This window comes from Engystomops pustulosus, chromosome 9 (assembly GCF_040894005.1).
Source record: "Engystomops pustulosus chromosome 9, aEngPut4.maternal, whole genome shotgun sequence".
Lineage (NCBI taxonomy): Eukaryota > Metazoa > Chordata > Amphibia > Anura > Leptodactylidae > Engystomops > Engystomops pustulosus.
Window position 1 is genome coordinate 43,055,943 of NC_092419.1, and position 17,156 is coordinate 43,073,098.

At 41.3% G+C, this 17,156-nt stretch overlaps 1 protein-coding gene and 1 long non-coding RNA gene across 4 annotated transcripts in view; one reads left to right on the plus strand and one right to left on the minus strand.

The window, feature by feature from the left end:
• NRK (Nik related kinase) overlaps positions 1 to 17,156 on the minus strand; it is a 204,078-nt gene that overhangs the window by 101,533 nt on the left and 85,389 nt on the right. For 2 of the 3 annotated variants that reach the window (XM_072123362.1, XM_072123360.1), the window contains exons 12-15: positions 14,328 to 14,529; positions 12,866 to 13,030; positions 6,133 to 6,192; positions 415 to 576 (exon numbers count right to left, since the gene is read on the minus strand). In XM_072123362.1, coding sequence (XP_071979463.1) covers positions 415 to 576; positions 6,133 to 6,192; positions 12,866 to 13,030; positions 14,328 to 14,529 — 589 coding nt within the window. The remainder of the gene's footprint in view (positions 1 to 414; positions 577 to 6,132; positions 6,193 to 12,865; positions 13,031 to 14,327; positions 14,530 to 17,156) is intronic. The other variant, XM_072123361.1, reaches the window with a different exon arrangement.
• Positions 1 to 17,156, plus strand: part of LOC140076705 (uncharacterized) — a 178,845-nt gene that overhangs the window by 16,155 nt on the left and 145,534 nt on the right. The window lies entirely within an intron of this gene.

The window sequence follows — 17,156 nt, forward strand, 5'->3', positions numbered from 1 at the left end:
CTGTGGGGGCCCAGTTACAGCGTCCCCGTGCACAGCCTTGCAGGACCAGTGGGTCTGTGTAAAACACAGTTTTGTATTCTATTTCATCAATTCTTCACAAATTTTTTGATTTTAAGTCTTCACATAATTGATAATAACAGAGGTCTAACGACCATGAGACAAAAGGACAATAACGGAAACCATCAAAAGACCATTGAAATTACTAGAAATGTTAAGGGACTCCTTAGACCTCTGGTAATACCGTATATACACATTCTCATTTTATTTTCCCTTATCACAATAAAAAGGTAATAACAAAAGCATGAGGGATATGATACAAATGGTCAATAATGAAAACCATCAAAAGACTATTATTGTATGCCTGAAAATCAAAAGATTCACCATATCTACAGTTAATGTAACCTTATAAATTACCTTTAATTCACTGATGGCACCAGTGACTTTATGACCTGAAGTGAGCTTTGGTGTCTCTTGATTCTTCTCCATGTGGTCATGTTGGAGAAACAGTAGCTGTGTCTGGTCTTTGGGCAAGGTCCGATGAAACTTCCTCTGATTCTGATTATCTTCAGTCTTCTGCTAATCAAGGCAAGTTTTATGTTACCTTTCACACTTCATTTTGGTAATACAAGGCATTTGTGTCTTACATTGTATTTATTATTGGATGAATATGTGATTTCTGGCATTTAAGTACCGGTAATTGTTTTCCAGAAATCTGTAGACTATTCAGCTGGAAAATATCATAAGGAGTCAATTAGTTAATTCTACCTGGAAGTTCGAATGATAATTCAACTTGGTAGTAGATGTAAAATACTGTGAATGAAATTATGAGACGGATTATCACACATCCAGAAGGTGAATTTACCCATTTGTTAGAAGAATATAAATAAAAACCCAAAACATTCCCCAAAGCAACCAACAATCATCTGTTATTATAATTATTTATTTTGTAAAGGAATGTACTAAGGTAAAAAGCTTCTATTCTGCAAAACTGTAATTTGTTTTCTTTGCAGAAGTTGGGATTACTTCTGGATCTGATCACAAAATGGGATTATAAGAGTTTCTGTTTTGAATTACAAATTAATTTTCCATATTCTCAGAGAATGAGAATGTTTGCAGGCATTTATCTATGTCTTATGATTTCTTTGAATGGATGGGCCAGGAGACTGCATCTCTGTGGGTTGGTATAGACCAGGGGTCTCAAACTCGCGGCCCGCGGGCCAACTGCGGCCCGCGGGACAATATTTTGTGGCCCCCACCTGGTCGCGCTGCATGGAGAGGGCTCGCCTTGGCAGTCGGGCAGGAGCCTCCGTCCGTCCGGACAGGAAGCTCCTGCCCGTCACTGTATAGTGCTCGGTGCGGCCGGAAACGGCCGCTCGAGCACTATTACTGGAGCGATGTGGCCGGAAAACCACCCCGGCGCACATCGCTCCATGAATTGGGATGCGCGACCGCGCGATGACGTCATCACGCGGCCGCGCACCCTTTCCTGTCCGGACGCAGGACGAGGAAAGAAGCCGCGGGAGCCAGAGGTGAGTATGAGGGGTTTTTTTTTTTCATCAAACAGCAGTAAAAACATGGTGGGGGCTTATTGTATAAAATCATTCATTGGTGGAGAGAGGGGATCGGTGGGCAGAACATGAAGTAATTTATTGTGGGGGGCAGCATATTATATAATTCATTGTGGGGGGGATATTATATAATTCATTGTGGGGGAGGGTATCATATAATTCATTGTGGGGGAGGGTATCATATAATTCATTGTGGGGGAGGGTATCATATAATTCATTGTGGGGGAGGGTATCATATAATTCATTGTGGGGGAGGATATCATATAATTCATTGTGGGGGGGGGTGTAATATAATTCATTGTGGGGGGATGTAATATAATTCATTGTGGGGGGCAGCATATTATATAATTCATTGTTGGGGAGGATATAATATAATTCATTGTGGGGGGCAGCATATTATATAATTCATTGTTGGGGAGGATATAATATAATTCATTGTGGGGGGGGAAGCATATGAAATAATTAACTGGTTCACGGCGCGCAGCGGGTCCTACTGCATGGAGAGGGCCCACGGGCTGAACCCTCTCCATAGCCGGTAAGTCTTTGCTGCATATTGCAGCAAAGACTTAGGGTGATGTCAGACGTGGCGCTTTGTCTGCGCTTGCAAAAGCAGACAAAGCCGCGCCCCCCGGGGCGGCCTGCGGACCAATCGCATTGGCGTTTCTATGGAAACACCTGCGATCGGGAATGAGTCGCCGGTGGTTTGCGTTAATTTAATAGAAACGCAGATGCGATTGGGCCGCAGGCCGCCCCGGGGGGCACGGCTTTGTCTGCATTTGCAAGCGCAGACAAAGCGCCACGTCTGACATCACCCTTCAAAGTAACACCCGCAATCTGTGCTAACACCAATCGCGGGTGTTTTCACAGTGATCACTGCCGGCAAAGCAACCAGCAGCTTCAAAAAGATGTTGGCGCCCATGCCTAGGATCGTCGCTCCCCGTCATCGAGGAGCGGCGATCCGTCGCCAGCCTCGGGTCTTCCGAAGAATGAAGAGGCTGTTTCGTTTTAACCCCTTCATTGCAATGTGCTGATAGCACATTGTAATGAATGAGGAGGGAAATCCCCACCTATGGCAGTAAATGATAGGATTGATCAGACAACCTAGGGTTAAAGTACCCTAGGGAGTTTGAAAAATAGTAAAAATAAAAAAAGTTTTAAAAAAATTATAATAAAAAACCCTAAAAATTCTAATCACCTCGCTTTCCCTAGAACTGATATAAATATAAATAAACAGTAAAAATCATATACACATTAGGTATCACCGCATCCGAAAATGCCCGATCTATCGAAATATATTAACGGTTTTTCACTGCGCTTAAGCCGTAACGGAAAATAGTGCCCAAAATTGAAAATAGCACTTTTTTGCCATTTTGAAAACATTTAAAAAAATCTATAAAAAGTGATCAAAAGGTCGCACAGTCCTAAAGGGACCCCTCGGTACACAGGACGCGTTCATAGAGAAAACACGTCGCCCAGCTTGGGGCTTTCCTTGCACTGGGAGACGCCATGACATTTGAATCTGAATAATGATATTTTGTAAGCGCATTTTGTGTGGAAAACTTGATGCGGCCCAGCCTTACCCAGAATCTACCTCCAACGGCCCCCAGGTAAATTGAGTTTGAGACCCCTGGTATAGACCATTACAGGCTGTACAGTTAGTTTACTCTCTAGCACTTACCTATATTGTGGTGGTTTCCATTAATTATGAATCCTTTCATGGTGCCACCAACCTTGGTCCTCAACAAGTGTTTTGTTTAACCCAACAATGACTAAGTACAGTACATTTATTGTACAAATATGGGTCATAGGCTTTAAATCTACCCTACTGTTAATTTCCCATACTACACCTCTGTTTCTGCAACCTGGCATGACCAGTTCGGAGCTTCGATTTCAGAGACATTGTGGTGCATTTTTTTGGCTTGGCCTTTTCTTTTTTTTATTTGCAACTTTCTTTCTGGATCATGTCTACCTTTATGACTTTTTTATTTGTACCAAAGACCGTGATGGCCAACCTTTTGAGCTTGATGTGTCAAAATTTGTAAAAAAACAAAACAAACAAAAACTGGAGCATTACTCAGGTGGTGGTCAAGAAAAACTTGAATTGTGGAATTCCCTCATAATTGCCGAGCAGTGCTAGTGGGGTGATATTTTAATAGCTGCCTTAAATCAAACCTGTTATCAGCAATGTAATTTTTAGCTGGTGACAGGTTCCAATATTTTATGCTATGCTAATTTTAAAAATGTCTTTGTCAGAAATCTGAATAATTTTATACAACTTTATTCCACATTACCAGGCTCCCTGCCAGCAACATGTGGTGAATCCATGGGTTATGCAGGAGGAGCTGTGGTCATGACTGTGCCAATGACTCTCAAATTCTCAAGTATTTATCCTCCTCTAGGACACAAGCAAATATGCTGCTGCAGCTGCATTCCTCTTCCTTTGGACTCGCCATACACTGCTGACAGGGTGCCAGGTAATGTTAAATAAAGTTTTACAAAGTATTAAACAGAATGCTGACAAAAGGCATTTTTAAAATCGGCATAGCGTAGGCTATTGGAACTTGTAACCAGCTAAAAATGACATTCCTGGTGACAGGTTTGGTGTAAGGAGCACACACGTTAGATAACTCCCAGTCCCAGACTCCCTGTGGAGCTTTAATTGTCCTTGAAATTGGTATGTAACCCCCTCTAGTCCTCTATTTCCCGGTTGTTGCTGGAATAGACGTTGGTCTATCCGTCTGACACTAACAAGGAAAATGTGGAACAAAATGGTAGGTGAAAAATGTTTGTGTGGGTGGGAGCTTTGACTTCAATGCCTAAGTAACTAGTTGCCCCACCTCCAAATGCTGTCACAATGTGTCAGCAAAAATGTCTCCGCATGTCACTTCTGATCAGTGTCTGGGGCACCCCCTCCCAAACACAGCGCCCCTCTGCCCGTTTTGCACATATATAAGGGTCCATATACAGTATAATGCCCATTGTCAGGCCTGCCACACAGAATGCACACCTTGCAGATTATGAAAATCCTTGTATTCTATCAAAATATGATGCCAGGACTACTCATCTGCTGGCCAGACTGCAGCTAATACAGTTTATACAGTGCTGGCGCTGCATTCTGTCCAGATGATAAGTCCTTGCATTATATTTTGATAGAATACAAGGATTTTCATCCTCTTCAAGGTGTGGGTCTGTGGGGCCAGGCTAACATAAAGGCCTGTATCCACAGGCTGGACGAGTCCAGGGACCCCAGCACAGCCTCCCCTCACCACTAACATGTCTAGCAGTGGCCTCCCCTCACTAATAACATGTCTAGCAGTGGCCTCCCCTCACTAACTACATGTCTAGCAGTGGCCTCCCATCACTAACTACATGTCTAGCAGTGGCCTCACCTCACTAATACCATGTCCAGCAGTGGCCTCGCCTAACTAATAACATGTCCAGCAGCAGCCTCCCCTCACTAATAACATGCCCCAGCAGCAGCCTCCTTTTACAATTTACATGCCCCAGCAGCAGCCTCCCTTTACAATTTACATGCCCCAGCAGCAGCCTCCCTTTAAAATTTACATGCCCCAGCAGCAGCCTCCCTTTACTAATAGCATGCCCCAGCAGCAGCCTCCCTTTACAAATAACACGACCCAGCAGCAGCCTCCCTTTACAAATAACTTGCCCTAGCAGCAGCCTTCCTTTACAAATAATAAACTTATTTACTCACTTTCCCATGATCGTGTCCTCTTTCCTGTATCTTTACTCCGAAGAGGCGGCGTGGCTTCTCCGGGGTGCATGGCGCTCCTCTGTTCATGTGACAAGGGGGTGCAGTGCAGCCTAGAGGAGCTACAGTCAGTGGGCAGACCGGACCATCGACGAGGTGCCGGCCGGATAAGCAGGGGCAGGGAAGGAACACAGGCAGCAGGAACAGCAAGCAGGGGGTGGGATGATTGCCGTGTTGTGCCATATAGTAGGGCCCAGGCAGTGGTCGGACCGGGTTGGGAAATGCAGCGCAGCAGTCTGCAGACATTGTGATTCTGCCGCCTTGGCCCCTAAAGCTCACAGGCCCCATAGAAACTGCTACAGCGGTAGTTACGCCACTGCCTCTAATACGCATGTCAAAGGTTAGCCATAACTGGCCTAAGGCGATCTTGCTTCTAAGTTTGCCATGGACACCATTTATGCAGTCTTGCTTCAGTTATCAACTATTTCCAGATGTGATCATCTTGTTTTTGCAAAAAGTCACAACATTTTTTTTGCAAAAACACTCCTGCCTCAAGCTGCCATAGGAATTTGAATAGTTGATTTTGCTAAAATTTTCCACTTTTGAAATAAACGCTAAAATACATAAAACAACAAGGGATTCGCTCCAATGAGCCGGAAGAGGGGATAGAAGTGTTTTTTAACTCCACTTATTTTCCAGCCACATAGTTTAAAAATCATACTTCACATGTAAAGATATTCGGCATCAACATTAGGTAATACATCAATAAGGAACAGATGTTAATATTTTTTTTTCTCAATTTAAAAATTAAGGTGTTATTTTTTTTTTTTTTAATTTTATTAACCTTTTGCTTACCATTTGGGAGTTTGAGATTGGAGTGTCTTTTCCTTCTGTTTTCAGCTTCTGATCTTCGTGCTGTCAAGTAAGAGTTGTCCATTAAAATAATGTAATAACCATATTTCTTATAATTACATAAACCAAAGAAAATTGATGCTTTTTTGAAAGGTACAATTCTTTTGTACATTCTAACATTCTGTTCACATCTGTGATGTTCCTAATCTATAACTGGAAAAAAATGATGGCCTTGTTGGACTCGTCACAAATGGTGTCTGATTGACTCTCAAGATGTCCATTGCATTTCCATCATGGCAATGAATCCACACTTTACTTCATGCTGTGCTATTTTTTCTGCAAGTCCTCCATCCCAAATGTGAGCACAATACAGACATCTCTAAGTTTTACCCCGGCCTTGACCAAAAGCCATAATATAATATTCAGTATTTTCCAACAAAGTAAGGATTGGACTCAGAAACACATCTTTAAACGACTTGTGATTGTCTCTTTGGAAATAAAAGTAGGAACTGTTAGGATATTTCACACTTACTTATTTCTTGTGGGTTTGGCAGAATGATTTTTTATTTAAAAAATGCAGCCAAAATTGGCATCATTAAAATAATAGACTACTAATAAATCCATGCGTATTGCCATATGGTTATGTTGTTTTTCATGTTGGGTATTTTTGACACTATACACGCTTTCTATGATAAGGTTGCCACAAAAACCATTGCGTTTCAGACACTGTTTGTAGTTGTAGTTATTCTTTGCAGCTTGATTTCGATGCATTATAATGTAAATGAGCAAATTGCAATGTTGGGTAGCCTCCTGACTTACGCTTACAATGGAGGGCTCAGACATGTCTCACTTTATGCAGTATACAGTGGGATAAGTCACTTTACTTATATGGACAGTTACATCACTGGCGGACTCTCTAAGCATCTTTTCAGCAGTGGTCCAGGTAGGGGGGGGGGGGGGCACATACTGCTGCTACATTCATTCGCTATAAGATTCAACTGGCTCCATCTGCAAGTATGTGTCAATGGGTACGCTGAGCTTACTGTTTACATCGGGAGCTTTCCTGGTCCTAGCCTTAAAGGGAACCTACCATCAAGAACAGGCACAATAAATCTTACTCCACCCCCACTGTGCCTGAGCTCAAATCTGTATCCTCTCACTAGGAAAATCAATCGCCAATCGTTTCCAGCCTTTGTCTATGTTCTGGCTCCACCCACTGCTGGTTGACTCTGCTATTGCTGCTTAACTCTGCCCATCATAGGGTGCGTGAAATGGTGAGAAGGTCTGCAGCTTCCCACACAGTTCTCACTGCTAAATACACCATGCAGTGAGAGGGACAGCATTCTGGTAAGGGCAGGAAGTGGACAGGGTGAGGACTTCCTGTCAGCTCAGTTTGAGATTTGAAGAGACACTGAGCTGTCAATCAAAAGAAAGAGGTGTGGTTCAGTGGCAACCTGGAGAAAGTATGACTCTTTTCTTCAAGATTGGAGTCTTTGTCTGCACAGAAAAATGGCTGTAATTAAGGTGCAGTGTCTTAGTGGTTAATTTTAGGTTATATAGGGAGGACTTTGAACCCTTTACCAGCAGGTAGTACTGGTGTGAGGGGTAAAATTCTGGTGACAGATCTTCTTTAACTGTCCACTTAATATGACAGGTGTGTGTATATGATAGTGATCCTCCCTCACAAAGCAGGAATGGACGTTTATTTGTGTTACCCTGCTATAGCATAAAGGTCCCTATGTATATTAAGGAAAATTCTGACTGACTATTAGGAGCAAAGCAGATGCCAGAGATGTTAAAATTACTTCTAAAATGGTTCATTGCTGCAATATCTAGAAAAGGATAGGAATATGGTCATTACATCTTAGTGTTAGCCCTGGTTAAAACATTGTCAAAGCTGCTGACGGGCTCAATTTAAGCCACAATTCAGGAGATTTTTAGTACATTTGTTTCATTGATTTTATTTAAAGGATTGCAGAATTAAAATTAATAATCCATTATTTTTGCAACTCCACCAGTTAGCTGTTTAACACCTAAAGATGTGAAGGGTTACGACAGCCACCATTCTCAATGAAGTGAATGAGCCAGGACAGTGATACACTATAGACAGATCTGTCTGCTTATGGCTGCATCTGATCAGTGGGACACAACACTATGCATATTTTAAAGCCAAAGGTTTAAAGAGGCCAGAGACTCTTAGTATACATGGCCTGATGTGTGGGCCGGAGACCTTCAAGGGTTGGCTCTCAATTTACTAGCCTTTGATAAAGTAGAGAGCCCCAGACTACATATGTTATAGCTGACTCCTCTTTCCATACACCTTAAGTACAGGTACACTGATTAACCATGTCTGGTATCGGTGAATTAGCTTAGCTGTGATTAAAGGAGAGCTAACTTTTCACTAAAGGCTCATTCTGCCATTGTTGAAGTAAGTGCAGCACAGTGTTCCCTCATTCTCCTTAGTCTTAATCTATGGGGAGTTTTTGTGACCACTGTGTCTTATTTCAGCTGATACTTTACAAAATGCACCGACCCAGTGTTAGATGTGCTTTAAATTATGGATCCAAACCCTAATAAATGCAGTCGTAAAGTGTAGATGTATTTGGAGAAAGTGCCTTTCTTATCCTCCAGGAGAAGCTTTTTTATTCTCAATTTTTGTTTGAAATGTTTCTTCCGAATTTGTATTTGCACGGTCTACAATCCAACCCTTTCCCATGGTGCTCTAACTGTATAAAACCTCTATGAGGCTGATACGCTGCCGTTTCAAAAGTGACCCTTTCCTGCATTGTATTTGCTTTGAAATAATAAGTTTTTTTGATTTAAGTTGTCTGGTGATACTTCAATGTTTTTTTTTTTTTTTTTTTTTTTTTTTTGGATGAAGTATCTATCCTCACTTTTTTCCCTTAGGAAAGTATAGATGATTACCCGCCGCCTCACACTGTGCCATTTCAGATGGGTCATTTGGTGGCCTAATGTGTTACCTACTCTGTTTCCAAGAGAACAAATGCCTCCTTCCTATCCGTTATAACCGCTCTACGCACTTTATATTGAAATAATATATGTTCTACTGTTATATACAAAGGCAAATCATGGGAGAATACCGGATTGTACATTTTTACAGAAAAAAATCTTATTATCATCAAGAATAACAAATCCAACTTTGTTCTGGAAATAAATTAATGAAGAAAATTAAAGGTTTTTCTATAAACTCAAGTAAATAAGAGAATATGAAAACAAATGTTACAATTAGTCGCAAGCAAAATGTTATTCTGTAAAATGGATAGTTTCATTTCTGAAAGGGTATTAAGCGGTTAGACAATGAAAAAAAAAACTTCTCTAATGACATTACGTGCGTCGACAATAATGAGGTTGCTAAAAGAATTTAACTAAAACTTTAAATAAAATTATTGTAATTAGTAGACTGAAATAATCCTGAGAAGAAGGCAGCGCTGCAGTTTATATCCACTCTTTTTAACACTTTTTGTGCTCTCGATTTCAGATTGCAAGTAAAAATTGTGTTTTTAAAGGAGCTAAAAATTGACTATTTAGTACATTATTACTACTCTTGAAGGTTATTGAAGGCGTCCAGCTTTCTTTGTAATGTTTAGGAGAACGTTCATACTATAGGAAAAAAGCAAGGAGAAAAATAAAGACCTCATGTATCTGCTTACTATTCCTGACTGGATTGATTCCTTTTTTTTCAAGTAGCCAAATGACCAAGTATTTTTTTTATGTGCCAATGGCAACTAGGAGGGAAGCCCACTGGTTACAATATCCTGCAGTTACATATGAGGCATATTAATCTGACATAGTTGCTTGAAAAGGAATTAGGATTTTAGGTAGTGATTACAAACAAATTATGGGGGGGACAGCGTGGCTACTGGGGAAGGGGGGGGACAGCGTGGCTACTGCGGAAGGGGGGGACAGCGTGGCTACTGGGGAAGGGGGGGACAGCGTGGCTACTTGGGAAGGGGGGGACAGCGTGGCTACTTGGGAAGGGGGGGACAGCGTGGCTACTGGGGAAGCGGGGGGGGGGCAGCATGGCCACTGGGGAAGTGGGGGGCAGCGTGGCTACTGGGGAAGGGGGTGGGCAGCGTGGCTACTGGGGAAGGGGGGGGCAGCGTGGCCACTGGGGAAGGGGGGGCAGCGTGGCCACTGGGGAAGGGGGCGGGCAGCGTGGCTACTGGGGAAGGGGGGGGGACAGCGTGGCTACTGGGCAAGAGGGGGGCAGCGTGGCTACTGTGGGGAGACAGTGTGGTGCCAGGATGTGAGTTTACCGAAAAGGGGACCACTAAAATGTTGTCGCCCAGTGATCTACTTAAAGCTGGAGCCAATCCTGCATGGACCATAGGGAACTTTAGTCTGAACATCGTAGGTGACCTGTGAAGAAGCTACAGCGAATGTGGGTGTAGATGCTCTACTGTGCCTATCATCTATTATTCGCAGCCAATCCTGCTGCCTTCAGCTTTAAAATGTTAAACACTGTCACAAAAAACAAGGCTTCATCTACTGAAGAAATTCTCAAAATTTATACAGATTTTAATTCATTTTATAGAACAAAATTGGAAACCAGGAAGATGTTACTTTTGCATAAAAGATGCATTATATATTTTTACTTCTTAGAATTACTGAGACAGTTTTCAGTGGTTGCTTTGAGTCTTATAGAAATGAACGGTATTTAAATCCAATATTGTTTTTTTTTTAAATGCATTTTTTTAGGGTTGTTTAAATGATTTGCATGTCAGCTGGCATAAAAATGTTCCAGATAGGAGCGTGAACGCTTGGTGACAACTATAAAAACAATAAAGGAAAAAGTTATAGTGTGAGTAGAGATGGAGAGAAATGGACTAGAAAGCGCGACAGTGATAGATGACAGATAGCTGAATTGACAGACGAACATCTATCAAAAAAAAAAAATATGGGAAAGAGGTGGTGATTATCCCATGGGTTCTGAAAAGACAGACATTGTTCGTGACACAATTCTCTTCCTACTGTCTGCATATTGTTGTGTTTTCATATTTATTGAATGCAAAGTTATTAGGGTGTCATGGTGTAAATTCTTAGTTTCTGCATACATTTAATGTAAAAAACTACAGGAAATTAATATTTCCACCTAGGACTGGAGGTTCAGTATTAGAAAAAAATCCTCCCATAATCAAGAAGATGATGGTTATATATAATATATATATATATATTACACTCACCGGCCACTTTATTAGGTACACCTGTCCAACTGCTCGTTAACACTTAATTTCTAATCAGCCAATCACATGGCGGCAACTCAGTGCATGTAGACATGGTCAAGACAATCTCGAGCATCAGTATGGGGAAGAAAGGTGATTTGAGGCCTTTGAACGTGGCATGGTTGTTGGTGCCAGAAGGGCTGGTCTGAGTATTTCAGAAACTGCTGATCTACTGGGATTTTCACGCACGACCATCTCTAGGGTTTACAGAGAATGGTCCGAAAAAGAAAATACATCCAGTGAGTGGCAGTTCTGTGGGCGGAAATGCCTTGTTGATGCCAGAGGTCAGAGGAGAATGGGCAGACTGGTTCGAGCTGATAGAAAGGCAACAGTGACTCAAATCGCCATCCGTTACAACCAAGGTAGGCAGAAGAGCATCTCTGAACGCACAGTATGTCGAACTTTGAGGCAGATGGGCTACAGCAGCAGAAGACCACACCGGGTGCCACTCCTTTCAGCTAAGAACAGGAAACTGAGGCTACAATTTGCACAAGCTCATCGAAATTGGACAGTAGAAGATTGGAAAAACGTCGCCTGGTTTGATGAGTCTCGATTTCTGCTGCGACATTCGGATGGTAGGGTCAGAATTTGGCGTCAACAACATGAAAGCATGGATCCATCCTGCCTTGTATCAACGGTTCAGGCTGGTGGTGGTGGTGTCATGGTGTGGGGAATATTTTCTTGGCACTCTTTGGGCCCCTTGGTACCAATTGAGCATCGTTGCAACGCCACAGCCTACCTGAGTATTGTTGCTGACCATGTCCATCCCTTTATGAGCACAATGTACCCAACATCTGATGGCTACTTTCAGCAGGATAATGCGCCATGTCATAAAGCTGGAATCATCTCAGACTGCTTTCTTGAACATGACAATGAGGTCACTGTACTCAAATGGCCTTCACAGTCACCAGATCTCAATCCAATAGAGCATCTTTGGGATGTGGTGGAACGGGAGATTCGCATCATAGATGTGCAGCCGACAAATCTGCGGCAACTGTTTGATGCCATCATGTCAATATGGACCAAAATCTCTGAGGAATGCTTCCAGCACCTTGTTGAATCTATGCCACGAAGAATTGAGGCAGTTCTGAAGGCAAAAGTGGGTCCAACCCGTTACTAGCATGGTGTACCTAATAAAGTGGCCGGTGAGTGTATATAATATATATATTTTATACTGCACATGAACATCATAAAGGTAGGTTCCCTCGCACACAAAGGCTTATAACAGTGATGCCAGTTGCTGGCGTGAAGTTAGTTATTCCAAGTTTGATTGTTAAAGGGCATCTACGACTAGGATAAAGGACTGTGTATGCGAATGAGCCTAAGGGGCTCCAGACTCCATAGGTGTTAATGGGGCCCGGAGCCCTTCAGGCTCATTTGTATACAGTCTTTTATCCTGCGGTGGATGTTCTTTAACTCCTTTCCAGAGGATAGGGGATAACAAATCTGATCAGTGACAACCTCATGACAGGTTCCCTTTTAAGTCTTTTTACCTTTTTCCTTTCACCCCCATCGTGTATATCTGCCAGGACGCATCTCTCCTTATCCAGCTGTTTCCTGTCCTCTTTTCCTCGTCCATCCTTTTTCTGTTCTACCCATTCTGTTGATCTTGGCTCATATTCCTGGATCTTGCGTAGCTCCAACTCTCTCTTCTGGTGCTGTCAGTAGAGCAAATCCACAAGTTTCTATTGTGCACTACACAGAATATCTTTGTGGTATATTACCAGCATTTATACCATATGATATACATAATTTAACTTGTGCATTGGGCAAGTACTTAATTATTGATAGTTGTTATGCCTGACTGAGCCTAGGTAGGTCCTTCTAATATTTACTTTTTAAGGTTCCTTACAGTGCGACATAAAAGCAAACCCAATTGGATAATTTATTTTGTGAGCGTATTAAGTAACTTTGGGAGAGAAGCTGCCTCAGTGACTATATATGATTCTATCATTTGGAGCCGAATTTCTGAGTACCAAAAAAAAAAAAAAATCCTCACCAGCCATAGTACACACAGTACACACCTGAGCCAGCATTTCAGATAAGAAATGTCGGGGTAGAGGAGAATCTGATCTCTACTTCCTCTTGCCTCTTTACCCCATGCAGCTGCTGTGCTGCATCACCCCACTGGTATTAGAAGACTATCTGTATGTATAAGTGATGTATATATGCCTTATGTGTGAATATGTGCTGTGTATGTGTATTTGATAACTACATACTCCATGTGTGTTCATATGGTGTGTATGGACTGTATGTATGTGCTTTTATGCTGTATGTGTTAATACTGTATACACGTGTATATATGCTTTGTATACACTATGATGTACATATTCTATATAAATGTATATATGCATGCTTAAATGTATGCACATAAGTGTACAATTATGTGTATGAGTATAGAACTCTATGTGTATAAAATCTATGTATGAGTGTATAAATGTGTGTGTTTAAAAAAATATATATATATATTTTTTTTTTAAATGGATGGGAGCCCCATTCAAAAGTTTGCTTTGCAGACCCCCCTGTGCACACTGATACAGTGAGAGCTTTCAATCGCTGTATGATTCTATGAGAGTTTGATCTTAAAACCAATTCAAATTATAAAATGTATTGCTGAACTATAGGTTACACTTTACATCAGACTACATACAATGTTTGTAGTCTGTTACCATGGAGACACACAGTCTGCATAGAATCAGGACTTCTGTACTATTCCTTCATTTTGATGCAATGAAGTTATAAAATGTGCAGATAACTTATAAATAAGACCTTTATGCTGTACGTGACCCAGAAATAGTCCAACTGTTTTCATACCCCCTGCCGTCAATTGAGACTTTTTGGCTGCACTTGTGTCAATTTTTACAGAATCTGCTTTGTTGTCGCCCTAGCATACTGTAGGTGACAAATCAGCTGTTTGTGTATTTAGTGAAAAGGGGAAAGATGCTCAATTCCTACATCCTCCAGCTTTTTCCTCTGCTCCTTCTGCTGCTCGATCCGTTTCTGGCGCTCGGCCAGGAGCTGTTTTTTGTATTTCTCCTGGTCTTTTAGCTTCTGTAATTGCTGCTGTCTCTGAGGATCTGATCTGTTCTTGTTTTCCTGCTGCAATCGCAAGAATTCGCGACGGAGAGTCGATTCACCGGGAAGATTAACAATGGAGCTTAAAAAAAAAACATAAGATAATGGAAGTTGAGAATTTTCTTTAGTTTCCCAATCCTTCAAAGATTTGACTTCCCAACAAATAAGACTTTTGCTGTTCAAGCAAAAGTAACTTTCTAAATACGAAGGACAAGCCTCTCCATGCAACAAAAACAGAAAGCGGATTCCCAATATTAATAAAACATGACTCGCTTTTTCAAATAACGGAACCATATCTGTCTATATTATACTGTGGGAATTCAGTTTAATGGAGATGAGCTGCAATACAATACAATACAATACAATGCGGCAGAATGTATAACAAAAATTGACATAATTTAAAGAAAATCTACCATCAAAATCCATCATGATAAACCCAGTACATTTCCTGATAGATCCAGGCCCAGTGACTGTGCTAATATTCTTATATTTTTTATCCATGGCCTCCTTCCTTCTTAAATTAACTTTTAGGTAATTTACCCATATACAGTCCCCGGGTTACATACAAGATAGGGACTGTAGGTTTGTTCTTAAGTTGAATTTGTATGTAAGTCGAAACTGTATATTTTATCATTGTAGTTCCCGACAATTTTTTTTTTTGCCCCAGTGACAATTGGAGTTTCAAATTTTTTTGCTGTAATAGGACCAAGAATTATCAATAAAGCTTCATTGCAGACAATTTTAAGCTGATTATTGCAGTCTGGGACTATTTTAAAGCATCCAGAGAGCTTCACCAGAGGTCACAGTGGGCAGAGGGGTCTGTCTGTAACTATGGGTTGTCTGTAAGTCGGGTGTCCTTAAGTAGGGGACCGCCTGTACTGTACATCTATTAATAGTCCTGCTCTGCTTTCTAAATATTTAAAGTGAAGCCTCCTGTCTTTTTCATCATCAGCCAAAGATTCCTGTCCATAAAATGACCGAAAATGGAGGGTCATGTGGCTCTGTCCATGAGAAATCACCCTGCCAGGACCTAATAACAGTTTTCATGAATATAAGATCTGACAGGGCGATTGTCAAAGAAACATTTCCAGACTCTCTCGTCCATGAAGATACGTTAAACTTTTATTATAAAATAAAATGATAAAACTTTTGATGTCTATGGACACATAGAACATTGTATGCTAAAACAAAAATAGTATAAAAGAATGCATTGAGACCCGTTTCAAGTCCTATACCGGGCTCGTCATAAGTCAGATAAAATGTACACTATGTACTGTATATTTTGTACTGATGATGAGCTTGTCATACTCTATATGTGTTTATCTGTGAATATACTGGTGTGAATATACATACAAGTGGTCCCCTACTTAAGCACACCCGACTTACAGACGACCCCTAGTTGAAGACGGACCACTCTTCCCACTTTGACCTTTGAATCTCTTAAAGCTCTCTGAATGCTTTGCTATAGTCCCAATTCAAATTCATCTTACTGTATTTTTTGGACTATAAGGCGCACAAAAAATCCTTTCATTTTCTCAGAAATCAATGGTGCGCCTTATAAGTCCAGTGCACCTTATATCTGAACAATACTTACAGACAACAGCTGCCTTGAACTGTGCACAGGTCTGCCACCTGCTGGTCATTCACTTATAATCCGGTGCGCCTTATAGTCCGAAAAATACAGTAAAAGGGTATTCCCGCCTGGGCATTCACATTAATTTTAACTAATCTGCCATGTATAAACATTTCTTCAATTAGGTGTTATTTAAAAAAAATGTTCCTGTGTGAAGATAATTTCCCATAAATGTCGTAATATGGTCCCTTAGATACAAGACTGCATCCTTGGATATGCCCACCTCTGCCGATGTGATTGCAAAAAAAAGTAAAGGATTTTGGTATATGAAATGTTCGGGAGTTACTACATGTCCCACAGCCGCCCTGTAGTAATGAACGCTGAGTCCAGGTGGTCAGGAAGGACTCAATAGCGCATGTCTGGCCACTGCTGCCAGAGTGCGGGGTGGTCGTATCCAAGGAAGCTATCTCGTTTCTAAGGGACAATTTGGCTATGTTTATGAGAAATTATCTTCACACAGGAAATTTTTTTTTTATTAACATCCAATTGAAGAAATGTTTACATATGGCAAATGAATTAAATTAAATGTGAAGGCCCAGATGGGAATACCCCTTTAAGAACAAACTTATGGAACCTTGTATGTAACCACAGGGACTGCCTGTATATGGTGTAAATATACTGTATGTATGTAAATGGTGTTTGTATATACCAGTGATACAACCAAAACCCACGTATTTTTCGCAAAGTGCCGATGCGACAATTCAAGCAGTAACATAGGTTACTGTCACAGGTTTAAATTGTATTGGCACCTGAGGACACCAATACAGTAGAAAGAAGGAGAAGTTTGGATTATCAATCTAGCTTCCTTCTAGGGTCCTGGGCTGCCTAGGACTGCAAGTGGCCTTGAGTCCTGGCCCACGAACTCTGCACTGGGGGAATGGCGCAGGTGCCCATAGGGAGGGCTCTGAGTGCCACCTCTGACACCCGTTCCATAGGTTCGCCGCCAGTGGTATATACTGTGTGTATGTATGTTTATGCTATATGGCTATATATGGTGTGTTAATACTGTATACATGGGTATATATGATATGTGTATACTGTATATGTGTAATAAAATGTGTGTATATATACAGTAT